This window comes from Nerophis ophidion, linkage group LG01 (assembly GCF_033978795.1).
Source record: "Nerophis ophidion isolate RoL-2023_Sa linkage group LG01, RoL_Noph_v1.0, whole genome shotgun sequence".
NCBI classification, from domain to species: domain Eukaryota; kingdom Metazoa; phylum Chordata; class Actinopteri; order Syngnathiformes; family Syngnathidae; genus Nerophis; species Nerophis ophidion.
The window spans coordinates 50,820,681-50,838,156 of NC_084611.1; the positions used below are offsets into that span (position 1 = coordinate 50,820,681).

The window sequence follows — 17,476 nt, forward strand, 5'->3', positions numbered from 1 at the left end:
GAGGTTTTTTTAAGGCAATAAACGGACAGAATTATCTCAGGTTGGTTTCATAATGGATCAATGCTATATAATATTCGAGTATTGCTTTAGTAATATAAACGTTATGAAGGTGCTGGAATATTTCATGCTATTATTCACAGGCAGCCTAAAATGAATCCTTTATTATTCACAACAGAGACTAGTACAATATCTGATTCAGTTCTGATCTGATGAGTTACATTTCTGTGTTATTATTGTTGTATGCTGCATCCACAATGTCCATTTATTTCATTTAGCTTTTTTTCAATGTGGTGGTGTAATTAGATAGATAGATAGATAGACAGACAGACAGACAGATAGATAGATAGATAGTACTTTTAATGAATCCCTCAGGGAGTTTCCTCAGGAACATTTAAATTCCAGCAGCAGTGTACAGACCTGACATCGATTTTAAAAAGTAAATAACGGGGGTTTAAATGGGGAAAAAAAAAGAAGAAAATGTTACAAAAAGAATAAAAATAAAAAAGCAACATAAGAATAAAAATATAAGAGTAAAAATAACAATATAACAACAAAAACTAGGCAGCAGTGACCATGATGTGAAAAAAATGTGCCTTTTACATCAGAAATTATTACATGTAAATGATGCTACTATGTACGTTCATGATATGGTTTCTTTCATTTCAGAAAGAAACAAGCCAGCATTAGCGACTTCGTACAAAGGAAGGTGTGCACACCAAAGCAAGCGGCTGCATTGACTGTTGCTATCCTTAATATTCTTCCTAACTGACATGAGGCGACTATCAATGGTGGAGGATGACGGTTTCAGAAAAATGATTTACGTCCTCAACCCTGGTTACACTCTTCCCTCGAGGACCCATTTTACAAAACTGATGGAGAGGAAGTATGAGCAGACATACTGCTGACAGTGTAAGCTGACATTAAAGCCACCCAGAGCAAAATTGTTCTGACCACTGATGTGTGTACAAGTGTAGCCACGGAAACCTAACTTGGCAATACATGCCACTACATTGGAGATGAATGGAACATGAAGTCAATCTTGCCTTACGACCATGCCACTAAAGGAAATACATTCAGCATCCAGGATTGGAGAATGGTTGGAATAGGTAGTAGGCAGGTTTGAAATTTCCCTAAGCAAAATTATTGCTATTGTGCATGACAATTGTGCACTTTATAAAAAAACAAAAATGTTCTAACACTTGCCTTGTTATTGTTATGTTTGACAAGTCGAAAGGACATGGTGCCAGTATGCGTTTTTTTAAAATAAAGTATTGGAAAGGATAGAAATGTAGTTTGTCTTTTTTATCCGATTATTAATCGATTAATCAAAGTAATAATCAACAGATTAATCGATTATCAAATTAATCGTTAGTTGCAGCCCTAATATATATATATATAAATATATATATATATACACATTTAATAATTATAATAAATAAAATGGCATGGGAGGTTCTTAACCTTTTTGACCCCAGGGCCCAACTTTTCCACTATAGAGGGGCCCCACTCAAATATTAACAGTGAATTAGTCATCTTGTGGTTGATTTTAATCGTATTCAATATGTTTATCTAACCTACTAACAGTTGAATTCAATTTGTCAAATGATATATAAGCATGTGTTCATCGCAAAGATAATTATTTATTGAACACATACACCTTAGGCTTGGGTCAGACTGATTAGAAAAATAATCAAATATCAAATTTACTAAATTAGAAGGGACACAAAAATAACTGACACAGAATAAACATACATACAATTATGTTGTGCTCGAATAAAATTAATGTGCAAATGCAAATAGAGTTTCACCACTTTAGTCATATTTTTTGCACTTGAGTAAGATCTTAACGACTTCAGCTCCAGACTTCTTCTGTTAGTCTGATATTGTCATTACTGCCACAAGTGGTGGAAAAGTATATTACAACTTCGGATCACAGTTAAGAAACAGAATGGTATTTTTGGTGGCCCAACTATGGTGAAGAAACACTGGTTTACGAATGTAAATTCCACCACAAGCTTGAAAGTCCAGTGCTTAAACACTAAAAGTGTCCCCACTGTGTGTTGGTCTAGTTACGAGGTGGCTCCGCGCTCTGACAGTGAAGGAAGTGAGGATGAAGAGGAGGAGGAGGTGAGGTCTGGGTTCTTCACACGACGAGCACTTCACAGGTCACCCAATGTCATTTTGTGCCGTGCAGCAGGAGGAGGAGGAGGAACCTCAGCCTTCAGCAGCACCAGCAGATGACAAGAAGAAGATTTCCGACCCCGACTGCGAGGACGTGTCCGAAGTGGACGTGCGACACATCATCGAGTAAGCGCGCTAACTACCTGGCTATTGCCTCTCCCTGCGTGGAGATGGAGGCTCTCACGTGTACTTCCTGTGCAGGCACGCCAAACAGGACGTGGATGATGAGTACAGCGGCGCCGCGTTTGCCCGAGGACTTCAGTCGTACTACGCGGTGGCACACGCCGTGACGGAGAAGGTGGAAAGACAGTCCACTTTCTTGATAAACGGACAACTCAAACAGTACCAGGTAAACAATCCCAGGAAGTCTGGAGTTAAAGGTCAAAGAGAAATGTGATAAGCGCAAAAATTATGACTAAGTGTATTTGCATTTTATTGACTGTTTATTTAATAAATACATATATTATCATTATTTATTATTAACTTAGTTAGAATTGATTTATTTTCGCGCTGCTTAATTGTATAAACATTTATTTTTTATCAGTTTTTATAAGTCCATTTTTTTGCAGTAGTATTTAATTTTGTAATCAGCCTGACCTAAGCTTTTGTGATTGACGCATGATTTGATATCATTTATCCTGTTAAACTGTGATCAGGTTAGATATAATTATTGAAGATGATTAAAATCAAGAGTAAGATGACTAATTCGGTGGTAACATCTGTTTTGGAAAAGTTGGGCCCCGAGGTTGGAAGGGTTAAGATCCCCTTAGCTGCAGTAGCATTCTTCTTAAAATGCAACTAAATTATGCATACAAAGGAAAAACACTATATTTAGCAACAAAAAATCACTAGATTTCAAAATAAAACAACACGTGAAGCATCATATTATTCCAGCACATAAACAGTCTGTTTTAAAAGACATATACATACATACCTAGATACAATTACTGTACAGGACCTCAACTTATGAGCTAAATTTGTTCGGCAACAGAGCTCTTAACTTAAAACACTTGTATCTCAAATTAATTGAAGTCAATTTAACTGATTCACAGTTTTAACATGTAGCAAGCCCTTTAAAAAGATAATCATACTTCAAGCAATTAAAAAAATATATTTCATTGAATTTAAAAAATACATATGCAAATATGAAAACTATTTTCTTCAGTACAAAAAAATATTTGCAAGTTAAAAAAATATGTTTTAACTATAAATAATGATTCACAATAAAAAAAACAAATTTTGCAAGTAAAATAAACTATTTGCCATTAAAAAACAATTGTATTTGATTATCAATTGATTTGCAAGTATAAAAAGTTTTTACTTCAGTTGAAAAAATTATTTGCAAGTAAAAAAATTGTTTTTATTTAATTAAAAATTATTCACAAGTAAAAAAAAAAAATTCTTTAGTAAAAAAAATAAATAAATTCACAAGTTAAAAACAAATTTTGCAAGTAAAAAGACAGTTTCCCATTAAAAAAACTATCTTATTTTATTATTAAATGATTTGCAAGTATAAAATCTATTTCTTTCAGTTCAAAGAATGATTTGCAAGTAAAAAAACAAACATTTTATTTCATTTAAAAAATTATTCGCTACTAAAACAAATGTATGCAAGTATGAAAACCATTTTCTCCAGTTAAAAAAAATATTCGATAATAAAAAAAAAAGTTTTTATTACAAAATAATGATTTACAAGTAAAACATTTGTTTTATATAATTTATTCAATAATAAATCAAAATAAAAAATTTAAAGTAAAAAATCTATTTGTTATTAAAAAAGTATTTAAATTAATTATTAAATGATTTGCAAGTATAACAACTATTTTTTTCAGTTCAGTAAATTATTTGCAATTAAAGAACAAGTATTTTATTCAATTAAAAAAATATTTTAAAGTACCATATTTATAAGTCGCTTTAGAGTATAAGTCGCACCCGCCGAAAATGCATAATAAAGAAGGAAAAAAATCATATATAAGTCCCATTCTTTGGGGAAAATTATTTGATAAAACCCAACATCAAAAATAGACATTTGAAAGGCAATCTAAAATAAATAAAAAATAGTGAACAATAGGCTGAATAAGTATACGTTATATGAGGCATATATAAGCAACTGAGAAGGTGCCTGGTAAGTTAACGTAACATATTATGGTAAGAGTGATTCAAATAACTATAACATATAGGACATGCTATACCTTTTCCAAACAATCTGTCACTTCTAATCGCTAAATCCCATGAAATCTTATATGTCTAGTCTCTTCCGTGAATGAGCTAAATAAAATTATTTGATATTTTACGGTAATGTGTTAATAATTTCACACATAAGTCGCTCTTGACTGAGTACAAGTCGCACCCCCGGCCAAACTATGAAAAAAACTGTGACTTATAGTCCAAAAAATACGGTAAAAACAAAGATTGCAAGAAAAAAAAGAAATTGCCATTAAAAAAGTTTTTATTTTATTATTAAATGATTTGCAAGTATAAAATGTATTTCCTTCAGTTCAAAGAATTATTCACAGGTAAAAAAAATTTGTTTTTATTCAATTAAAAGAATTATTCGCTTGTAAAACAAATTTATGCAAGTATGAAAACCATTTTCTCCAGTTAAAAAAATAATTCGATAATAAAAAAAAGTTTTTATAACAAAATAATGATTTGCAAGTAAAACATTTTTTTATATAATTTATTCAATAATAAATCAAAATTAAAAAATCGCAAGTCAAAAATCTATTTGCCATTAAAAAATTATTTTATTTAATTATTAAATGATTTTCAAGTATGACAACTATTTCCTTCAGTTCAGTAAATTATTTGCAAGTAAAAAACAACAACTTTTTTTATTTATTAAAAAAATTATGTGCAAGTAAAAACAAAATCTGCAAGTAAAAAAAAAGGTTTGCAAGTATAAAAACTATTTTGTTCAATGAAATTTAAAAATTGCAAGTAAAAAACATTTTTCTCCGAGTGCAAGAATGATGTCACCTCTATGATGTAGTTGTGGTGTGTTCAAGTGCGTGCGTGTGCGTCAGGTCAAAGGTCTGGAGTGGTTGGTGTCGCTCTATAACAACAACCTCAACGGCATCCTGGCAGATGAAATGGGTCTGGGCAAAACCATCCAGACCATCGCGCTCATCACGCACCTCATGGAGCACAAGCGCCTCAACGGACCCTACCTCATCATCGTGCCCCTCTCGTGAGCCCCATCTCCTTCCTGGTCTACACCCGGCCGCCTGACTTCCTGTCTTCTCACCCACAGGACTCTCTCCAACTGGGTCTACGAGTTTGACAAGTGGGCGCCGACGGTGGTCAAAGTGTCCTACAAGGTGACTTTTCATCATGCTGCCACCCTAATCACACGTAAAAAATTTCCACTACCTTCTTTGGTTGATAACAAACTCAAAATCCATCAGCCATCCATCAATATTGGCTGATTGTATTTTATTGCCGATGTTGACGTGGTCTTCAAAGACCTTTCTGCTCTCATCTTAGCAGGCTTCATCAGTTCTTGCCCTCAGATTTGACCAGTCTGAGGACATGGTGCAGGATCTAGGGCAGGGGTGTCCAAACTTTTGCCACCGAGGGCTGCGGGGGCCATTTTGATATTTTTAATTTTCCAAACGAAAACAATATTTAATTTTTTTAAAAACATTTAGGACTCTCTTCACTCCATAAAAAAATTAAAAAATAAGTATTTTTGTTATTTTTTATTCAAAGTCTGAATATTTAGATACATTTTAGATCTATCTGTTGATATAAAGTTTTGTTTTCTCTGTTTAAAGCCTTTTTTTGTCAAAACTCTTTTTTTATGGCAAAAACACAAAATATGCAACATTCGCTCCCCCACCCCCCAAAATAATGTAAGTGTAATATTTGATGTCAAGTAATTGCTTTTAACATTGCTTATTTTTAGAGCAAGAACAGTTCAAAAAAAAGTTCCTCTATTGTGGATCCAAAAGGGCCCCAATGGAAAAAAAAAAAAAAAGTCTTATACAAACCCCGTTTCCGTATGAGTTGTGAAATTGTGTTAGAATTAAAAAATAAACGGAATACAATGATTTGCGAATCATTTTTAACCCATATTCAGTTGAATATGCTACAAAGACAACATATTTGATGTTAAAACTGATAAACATTTTTTTTTTGCAAATAATCATTAACTTCAGAATTTGATGCCAGCAACACGTGACAAAGAAGTTGGGAAAGGTGGCAATAAATACTGAGAAAGTTGAGGAATGCTCATCAAACACTTATATGGAACATCCCACAGGTGTGCAGGCTAATTGGGAACAGTTGGGTGCCATGATTGAGTATAAAAGCAGCTTCCATGAAATGCTAAGTAATTCACAAACAAGGATGGGGTGAGGGTCACCAATTTGTAAGCAAATTGTTGAAAAGTTTTAGAACAACATTTCTCAACGAGCTATTGCAAGGAATTTAGGGATTTTACCATCTACGGACCGTAAAATCATCAAAAAGTTCGGAGAATCTGGAGAAATCACTGCACGTAAGCGATGATATTACGGACTTTTGATCCCCCAGGCGGTATTGCATCAAAAACCGACATCAGTGTGTAAAGGATATCATCACATGGGCTCAGGAACACTTCATAAAACCACTGTCAGTAACTACAGTTGGTCGCTACATCTGTAAGTGCAAGTTAAAACTTTACTATGCAAAGACAAACCCATTTATCAACAATATCCTGAAACGCCGCCGGCTTGGCTGGGCCCGAGTTCACCTAAGATGGACTGATGCAAAGTGGCAAGGTGTTCTGTGGTCTGACGAGTCCACATTTCAAATTATATTTGGAAACAGAGGACGTGATGTCCTCCAGAACAAAGAGGAAAATAACTATTCGGATTGTTATACACGCAAAGTTCAAAAGCCAGCATGTGTGATGGTATGGGGGTGTATTAGTGCCTTAGGCATGGGTAACTTACACATCTGTGAAGGCACCATTAATGCTGAAAGGTCCATACAGGTTTTGGAACAACATATGTTGTCATCCAAGCAACGTTATCATGGACGCCCCTGCTTATTTCAGCAAGACAAGTGTTACAACAGCGTGGCTTCGTAAAAAAAGAGTGCGGGTACTTTCCTGGCCCGCCTGCAGTCCAGCCATGTCTCCCATCGAAAATGTGTGGCGCATTATGAAGCGTAAAATACAACAGCCGGACTGTTGGACTAGTTCAACAGTCTACATAAAACAAAAATGGGAAAGAAGTCCACTTTCAAAGCTTCAACAATTAGTTTCCTCAGTTCCAAAACGTTTATTGTGTGTTGTTAAAAGAAAAGGTGATGTAACACAGTGGTGAACATGCCCTTTCCCAACTACTTTGGCACGTGTTGCAGCCATCAAATTCTAAGTTAATTATTATTTGCAATATATATATATATATATATTTGCAATATATATATATGTAAATATACTAAAGGTGTTGGAAAAAATCGATTTGAACACGTGCGATTCAGAATCGATTCTTTTTTTTTTATTTTTTTTTTTTTATTTTTTTAATCAATCTAACAAAACAATACACAGCAATACCATAACAATGCCATCCAATTCCAAAACCAAACCTGACCCAGCAACACTCAGAACTGCAATAAAGACACAAACACGACACAGAACAAGCCAAAAGTAGTGAAACAAAACATAATATTATCAACAACAGTATCAATATTAGTTATAATTTCAGCGTAGCAGTGATTAAAAATCCCTCATTGACATTATTATTAGACATTTATACAAATTAAGAAAAAAACAATAGTGTCACAGTGGCTTACACTTGCATCGTATCTCATAAGCTTGACAACACACTGTGTCCAATGTTTTCACAAAGATAAAATAAGTCATATTTTGGTTCGTTTAATAGTTAAAACAAATTTACATTATTGCAATCAGTTGATAAAACATTCTCCTTTACAATTATAAAAGTGTTTTTTTTTTAAATCTACTACTTTTCTAGCATGTCAGCAGACTGGGGTAGATCCTGCTGAAATCCTATGTATTGAATGAATATGGAATCGTTTTGAATCGGAAAAATATCGTTTTTGAATCGAGAATCGAATCGAAACTAAAAAATCGATATATTATCGACCCCAAGAATCGATATTGAATCGAATCGTGGGACACCCAAAGATTCACAGCCCTAATATATATATATATATGTATATATATATATACGTATATAGTTATTATTTTAATAGTTTTCTGTTTAGTGCCTTTTTTTGTCAAAACTCTATTTTTTATGGCAAAAACACAAAATATGCAATATTTTTCCCCAAAAAAATGTCAAAGTGTAATATTTGATGTCAAGTAATTGAACCTTTAAATGGGTCAATAATTCATAACAACATTGATTCATTATTATTTTTGGAGCAATGGCTGTTAAAAAAAAAAAAAAGTCCCTCCAAAATTCTTGGGGACCCAAAAGAGCCCCACTTATAAATGTGTTAAAAAAAAACATTCATTTTTTTGTTTTTGTTTTTAACTTCAACTCAAGTCTTCAAATCAACTTTAGATCCATCGGTCAATTGTAAGTTTTGACTTTTTGTTTGTTTGTTTTATGCACTTTTTCTCAAAGAAAACCTTTTGTATGGCAAAAACAAAAAATATGCAATATTTTACCCCCCAAAAAAATATTTCAAAGTGTAATATTTGATGTAAATTAAATGGAGCCTTAAATATGTCAGTAATTCATAACAACATAGATTTTGATTCATTATTACTTTTTGAGGAATGACCGTTTAAAAAAAATAACGTCCCCCTAAAATTATTGGGGACCCCAAAAGGGCCTCACTTATAAAAGTGGTAAAAATAATTAATACTTTTTTTTTTTTTTCTTTCAACGTAAGTCTCCAGATCAACTTCAGATCCATCAGTCAATTGTAAGTTTTGACTTTTTTGTTTTGTTTTATGCACTTTTTCTCAAACAAAACACTTCATATGGCAAAATATAAAATAATATTTTTCCACCCCAAAATATTTTTAAGTGTAATATTCAATGTCAAGTAATTTGAGCCTTAAAAAAGTCAATAATTCATAACAACACTGGTTTTAATTCATTACTACTTTATGAGCAATGGCAGTTTATAAAAAAGACCCTCTAAATTCAAAAAAGTGTTAAAAATAGGTCTTTTTTATTTCTATTTTTTTTTCAATGCTTAAATCTTTAGGTCAACTTCAGTTCTATCTGTCCATATAAAGTTATAATCGTTTTTTTGTTTCTTTTCTGTCTTAAGACTTTTTTGTCAAAACTCACATTTATATGGCAAAAACACAAAATATGCAACATTCGCTCCCCCACCCCCCAAAATAATGTAAGTGTAATATTTGATGTCAAGTAATTGCTTTTAACATTGCTTATTTTTAGAGCAAGAACAGTTCAAAAAAAAGTTCCTCTATTGTGGATCCAAAAGGGCCCCAATGGAAAAAAAAAAAAAAAGTCTTATACAAACCCCGTTTCCGTATGAGTTGTGAAATTGTGTTAGAATTAAAAAATAAACGGAATACAATGATTTGCGAATCATTTTTAACCCATATTCAGTTGAATATGCTACAAAGACAACATATTTGATGTTAAAACTGATAAACATTTTTTTTTTGCAAATAATCATTAACTTCAGAATTTGATGCCAGCAACACGTGACAAAGAAGTTGGGAAAGGTGGCAATAAATACTGAGAAAGTTGAGGAATGCTCATCAAACACTTATATGGAACATCCCACAGGTGTGCAGGCTAATTGGGAACAGTTGGGTGCCATGATTGAGTATAAAAGCAGCTTCCATGAAATGCTAAGTAATTCACAAACAAGGATGGGGTGAGGGTCACCAATTTGTAAGCAAATTGTTGAAAAGTTTTAGAACAACATTTCTCAACGAGCTATTGCAAGGAATTTAGGGATTTTACCATCTACGGACCGTAAAATCATCAAAAAGTTCGGAGAATCTGGAGAAATCACTGCACGTAAGCGATGATATTACGGACTTTTGATCCCCCAGGCGGTATTGCATCAAAAACCGACATCAGTGTGTAAAGGATATCATCACATGGGCTCAGGAACACTTCATAAAACCACTGTCAGTAACTACAGTTGGTCGCTACATCTGTAAGTGCAAGTTAAAACTTTACTATGCAAAGACAAACCCATTTATCAACAATATCCTGAAACGCCGCCGGCTTGGCTGGGCCCGAGTTCACCTAAGATGGACTGATGCAAAGTGGCAAGGTGTTCTGTGGTCTGACGAGTCCACATTTCAAATTATATTTGGAAACAGAGGACGTGATGTCCTCCAGAACAAAGAGGAAAATAACTATTCGGATTGTTATACACGCAAAGTTCAAAAGCCAGCATGTGTGATGGTATGGGGGTGTATTAGTGCCTTAGGCATGGGTAACTTACACATCTGTGAAGGCACCATTAATGCTGAAAGGTCCATACAGGTTTTGGAACAACATATGTTGTCATCCAAGCAACGTTATCATGGACGCCCCTGCTTATTTCAGCAAGACAAGTGTTACAACAGCGTGGCTTCGTAAAAAAAGAGTGCGGGTACTTTCCTGGCCCGCCTGCAGTCCAGCCATGTCTCCCATCGAAAATGTGTGGCGCATTATGAAGCGTAAAATACAACAGCCGGACTGTTGGACTAGTTCAACAGTCTACATAAAACAAAAATGGGAAAGAAGTCCACTTTCAAAGCTTCAACAATTAGTTTCCTCAGTTCCAAAACGTTTATTGTGTGTTGTTAAAAGAAAAGGTGATGTAACACAGTGGTGAACATGCCCTTTCCCAACTACTTTGGCACGTGTTGCAGCCATCAAATTCTAAGTTAATTATTATTTGCAATATATATATATATATATATTTGCAATATATATATATGTAAATATACTAAAGGTGTTGGAAAAAATCGATTTGAACACGTGCGATTCAGAATCGATTCTTTTTTTTTTTTTTTTATTTTTTTTTTTTTTTAATCAATCTAACAAAACAATACACAGCAATACCATAACAATGCCATCCAATTCCAAAACCAAACCTGACCCAGCAACACTCAGAACTGCAATAAAGACACAAACACGACACAGAACAAGCCAAAAGTAGTGAAACAAAACATAATATTATCAACAACAGTATCAATATTAGTTATAATTTCAGCGTAGCAGTGATTAAAAATCCCTCATTGACATTATTATTAGACATTTATACAAATTAAGAAAAAAACAATAGTGTCACAGTGGCTTACACTTGCATCGTATCTCATAAGCTTGACAACACACTGTGTCCAATGTTTTCACAAAGATAAAATAAGTCATATTTTGGTTCGTTTAATAGTTAAAACAAATTTACATTATTGCAATCAGTTGATAAAACATTCTCCTTTACAATTATAAAAGTGTTTTTTTTTTAAATCTACTACTTTTCTAGCATGTCAGCAGACTGGGGTAGATCCTGCTGAAATCCTATGTATTGAATGAATATGGAATCGTTTTGAATCGGAAAAATATCGTTTTTGAATCGAGAATCGAATCGAAACTAAAAAATCGATATATTATCGACCCCAAGAATCGATATTGAATCGAATCGTGGGACACCCAAAGATTCACAGCCCTAATATATATATATATATGTATATATATATATACGTATATAGTTATTATTTTAATAGTTTTCTGTTTAGTGCCTTTTTTTGTCAAAACTCTATTTTTTATGGCAAAAACACAAAATATGCAATATTTTTCCCCAAAAAAATGTCAAAGTGTAATATTTGATGTCAAGTAATTGAACCTTTAAATGGGTCAATAATTCATAACAACATTGATTCATTATTATTTTTGGAGCAATGGCTGTTAAAAAAAAAAAAAAGTCCCTCCAAAATTCTTGGGGACCCAAAAGAGCCCCACTTATAAATGTGTTAAAAAAAAACATTCATTTTTTTGTTTTTGTTTTTAACTTCAACTCAAGTCTTCAAATCAACTTTAGATCCATCGGTCAATTGTAAGTTTTGACTTTTTGTTTGTTTGTTTTATGCACTTTTTCTCAAAGAAAACCTTTTGTATGGCAAAAACAAAAAATATGCAATATTTTACCCCCCAAAAAAATATTTCAAAGTGTAATATTTGATGTAAATTAAATGGAGCCTTAAATATGTCAGTAATTCATAACAACATAGATTTTGATTCATTATTACTTTTTGAGGAATGACCGTTTAAAAAAAATAACGTCCCCCTAAAATTATTGGGGACCCCAAAAGGGCCTCACTTATAAAAGTGGTAAAAATAATTAATACTTTTTTTTTTTTTTCTTTCAACGTAAGTCTCCAGATCAACTTCAGATCCATCAGTCAATTGTAAGTTTTGACTTTTTTGTTTTGTTTTATGCACTTTTTCTCAAACAAAACACTTCATATGGCAAAATATAAAATAATATTTTTCCACCCCAAAATATTTTTAAGTGTAATATTCAATGTCAAGTAATTTGAGCCTTAAAAAAGTCAATAATTCATAACAACACTGGTTTTAATTCATTACTACTTTATGAGCAATGGCAGTTTATAAAAAAGACCCTCTAAATTCAAAAAAGTGTTAAAAATAGGTCTTTTTTATTTTTTTTTTTTTTTCAATGCTTAAATCTTTAGGTCAACTTCAGTTCTATCTGTCCATATAAAGTTATAATCGTTTTTTTGTTTCTTTTCTGTCTTAAGACTTTTTTGTCAAAACTCACATTTATATGGCAAAAAAACTAAATTTGCAATATTTCCCCCCCAAAAATGTCAAAGTGTAACATTTGATGTCAAGTAATTGGACTTTTAATGGGTCAATAATTCATAATAAGATTGATTATAATGTATTATTATTTTGTGAACAATGACAGTTTAAAAAAATTAAATCCCTCTAAAATGATTCGGGACACAAAAAGGCCCCACTCAAAAAAGTGTTACATTTTTTTTGTTTTTTTTTGTTAATTCAACACTTAAATTTATCTGTCAATTGAAATGTTTTTTTTTCTCCTGTTTTAACCCCTCTTTTATTCCAAATAGTTTTTTTTTAGTATTTTTAGAACGTTGTTTAAAAAATTAATTGTACTTTGGACACCCCTGCTTGGAAGTGTTTCTCCTTTAAGCTCACTTAAGTGAGACATTTAGTGAACCAAGTGTGTTGGTATTTTGACCTCCAGGGTTCTCCTGCAGCCAGAAGAGCATTTGTCCCTCAGCTGCGTAGCGGCAAGTTCAACGTTCTCCTCACCACGTACGAGTACATCATCAAAGACAAACAAGTCCTGGCGAAGGTGATCTCAGCCTCCTCAGACTTTTGTCCCCGCATGAGGTCTGCAGACCGCAAACAATAACAGGCCGGCAGCTTTTTCCCAGTCGCACGTCTTCCTGCCGTTCCAACAGATCCGCTGGAAGTACATGATCGTGGACGAGGGTCACCGCATGAAGAACCACCACTGCAAGCTGACCCAAGTCCTGAACACGCACTACCTGGCGCCCAGGAGGGTCCTGCTGACTGGCACTCCCCTGCAGAACAAGCTGCCCGAGCTGTGGGCGTTGCTCAACTTCCTCCTGCCCACCATCTTTAAGAGCTGCAGCACGTTCGAGCAGTGGTTCAACGCCCCTTTCGCCATGACGGGAGAGAAGGTGGGTCTTTTTATACTGTTTATTGCATTTTTTTGTGTTTTTTATTACTATTCAATCAAAAGCATTTAAAAAAATAAAATGAAATAAATACAAATATATACGTATGGTGTTCTTGAGATGCAACTCAGTATTCTTCTTCCTCCAAACATGACGTGTTGATTTTATACCAAAATGGATACATGGATGATACAGCAGAGGGAGAATGTCATGTGGTCAGATGAAACCAAAATAGAACTTTTTGGTATAAACTCAACTCGTCGTGTTTGGTGGAAGAAGAATACTGAGTTGCATCCCAAGAACACCATACCTACTGTGAAGCATGGGAGTGGAAACATCATGATTTGGGGCTTTTTTTCTGCTAAGGGGACAGGACGATTGATCCGTGTTAAGGAAAGAATGAATGGGGCCATGTATTGTGAGATTTTGAGCCAAAACCTCCTTCCATCAGTGAGAGCTTTGAATGGTTGACCAAATACTTATTTTCCACCATAATTTACAAATAAATTCTTTAAAATTCATACAATGTGTATTCCTGGATTTTTTTTCCCACATTCTGTCTCTCACAGTTGAAGTGTACCTATGATGAAAATTACAGACCTCTGTCATCATTTTAAGTGGGAGAACTTGCACAATCGGTGGCTGATTAAATAACTTTTTGCCCCACTGTATATATATATATATATATATATATATATATATATATATATATATATATATACATACACATGTATATATATGTATATATATATATGTTTGTATATATATATGTATATATATGTATATATGTATGTATATAGATATGTATGTATGTATATATATGTATGTATATATATATATGTATGTATATATATATATATGTATATATATATGTATGTATATATATGTATGTATATATATATATGTATGTATATATATGTAGGTATATATATATATGTATGTATGTATATATATATATATATATGTATGTATGTATATATATATATGTATGTACGCCTTCCGCCCGATTGTAGCTGAGATAGGCGCCAGCGCCCCCCGTGACCCCGAAAGGGAATAAGCGGTAGAAAATGGATGGATGGATGGATGGATATATATATATATATATATATATATATATATATATATATATATATATATATATATATATATATATATATATATATATTGAATATGATTAAAATCAAGAGTTACATGACTGATTCAGTGTTAATATTTGAGTGGGCTCTGGGCCCTTCTGTAGTTGAAAAGTTGGGCTCTGAGATCAAAAAGAACCCTTGCTTAGTACAACAAGGATTGTTCTTCACTCCTACTTAAAAATAAAACAGACCAATTTAGCTCTGACCTGTGACCAAATCCTGCGATTGTTGGACTCCAACAAAAATACCATGTCTCCAGCCTGAAGGTGTGCCTGGTCTCCTGCAGGTGGACCTCAATGAAGAGGAGACCATCTTGATCATCCGTCGTTTGCACAAAGTTCTCCGTCCCTTCTTGCTCCGCAGGCTGAAGAAGGAAGTGGAGGCACAGCTCCCAGAAAAGGCAAGTTACTTTAATTTCATGTGGTGGACATAGTCAGTATCTCACCAGCAACCTTGTTTTTTTTTTACTACCAGTGTATCTTCTTACTATAGAGAGTAAACATAGATATACTTTAGAGTAGTCCGTGTACAGCTTGAACAGCAGTATACATTTACATTCCACTAAATATGAGTCAACATTAGGGATGTAACAATATCACAATCAATATTTATCACGGTATTAAAGCCACACTACGATATTGTTCTAGTTTACGTCCCAAAAAATGCCATAGTGTGTAAAATAAAGTGTAAGCAATATTTAGGATAAAGACACTTACTGTAATTGAACACAAACATAACGTTAAAACGTTTTAGTCATGTTTTTGACTACAAACAATTATTAATAAGTGCGAATGATTGTGCTGGAACATCCACTGTTTTAAGCAAATATTTAAAATAAACCTTCCAGTTGACGTCTTTAAAGTGACAAATATACTGTATTTTTTGTACTATGAAGTGCACCGGTATATAAGCCACACCCAATAAATGTTAAGAAATGTTTTTCACACATTAGCTGCAGATATATACGTTGTGAAATAAGTTATTTACACAGAAATGTTCTGTAAATGTTTATCTACATACCTCAATTGTTTCCAAGCGGTGTCTGTAACACGGCAGTAAAACGGCTGATCCAACAAAACAGAAGTCATGGTCATGGGCCCACAAGTCATACCAAAGACTATGAAAATGGGAGCCGTTACCTCCCTGCTTGGCACTCAGCATCAAGGGTTGGAATTGGGGGTTAAATCACCAAAATTATTCCTGGGCGCGGCCACCGCTGCTGCCTACTGCTCCCCTCGCCTCCCAGGGGATGATCAAGGGTGATGGGTCAAATAATAATCATTGGTACTTTAACTGTAACTTAACTAGCCGCGCAAGCTAGCTCTCCAATCAGCTAAACAGACTCGATAACTCCACGGTGACGCTTTGGTGAATTTACTGAGGAATTTGTGAAAGTGAAACAAGACAGGAAGAATGCCGTTGTAAGTTAATAATACTAGCACAGACACTCGTAAACTTGTTATCATATTAGCTAATGCTAACGACGCTAGCTCCATTACATTACAATAGCAGGTACAAATATGTATGAAAACACTCCGACAAACTTGAAACACAGGACGCTTTAGTAAGTAAGAATTGTTTTAGTTATATTGTAAAACTTCCAAGCGCTGCTTGGAGCAGTGTTTTTCAACCACTGTGCCGCGGTAGTGTGCCGTGATATACGGTCTGGTTTGCCATGGGAGATGATCTAATTTCACCTATTTGGGGTAAAAAATATTTTTTGCAAACCAGTAAAATGATGTGTTGTTGTGTGTCGGTGCTGTCTAGAGCTCGGCAGAGTAACCGTGTAATACTCTCTATATCAGTAGGTGGCAGCAGGTAGACTTAGAATGAGACTTAGAAAATCTTTATTGTCCCCGAGGGGCAATTTGTTTTGCAGCAGTAGTCATTAAAAACAAGGTACAACAGTAAAAATGAGGTATAACAGTAAAAACGAGGTACAACAGTAAAAACGAGGTACAACAGTAAAAACAAGGTACAAATACATAAAATACATAGAACATACAAACCATCGTAAAACTAAAAACATTTGTAATACAATAAAAACTAATCACACGTCGCATCCCACTAAAGTGACTACATAGCAGCTAAGCTTGTTTAAGGAGCTCATTTATAAAAACAACAGCTGAGGGAACAAAGGATCTTATCTATTGGTTGTTTTTGGCCTTTCTATTACTAGGGGCGTACCTACATCCTGAGGGCTAAAGTCTACACTCTAAGAAGAGAGGGTGCTGAGGGTTGGCCAGAATGGCTTTTGCCTTCTGGATGACTCTGACCTGATAAATCTGGTTCAGGGGTTTCAAGGTAGTGCCTATGGTCTTTTGGCACACCTTGATTATACCACCTAGTCTGGTAGCTAATTGCTTTGTAGATGTTGTCAGGTAAAAAGGTATCTAATGCTTAAACAAAAACTAAACAGAAGGTAAGTGCCCCTAAGAAAAGGTATTGAAGCTTAGGGAAGGCTACGCAGAACCAAACTAAAACTGAACTGGCTACAAAGTAAACAAAAACAGAATGCTGGACG

At 34.0% G+C, this 17,476-nt stretch overlaps 1 protein-coding gene across 2 annotated transcripts in view; it reads left to right on the forward strand.

Annotated features, from left to right (window-relative positions):
• Window positions 1-17,476, forward strand: part of LOC133556443 (transcription activator BRG1-like) — a 78,787-nt gene that overhangs the window by 28,650 nt on the left and 32,661 nt on the right. For both annotated transcript variants that reach the window (XM_061906368.1, XM_061906376.1), the window contains exons 13-20: window positions 2,070-2,127; window positions 2,195-2,307; window positions 2,383-2,530; window positions 5,208-5,371; window positions 5,435-5,501; window positions 13,357-13,467; window positions 13,577-13,819; window positions 15,239-15,352. In XM_061906368.1, coding sequence (XP_061762352.1) covers window positions 2,070-2,127; window positions 2,195-2,307; window positions 2,383-2,530; window positions 5,208-5,371; window positions 5,435-5,501; window positions 13,357-13,467; window positions 13,577-13,819; window positions 15,239-15,352 — 1,018 coding nt within the window. The remainder of the gene's footprint in view (window positions 1-2,069; window positions 2,128-2,194; window positions 2,308-2,382; window positions 2,531-5,207; window positions 5,372-5,434; window positions 5,502-13,356; window positions 13,468-13,576; window positions 13,820-15,238; window positions 15,353-17,476) is intronic.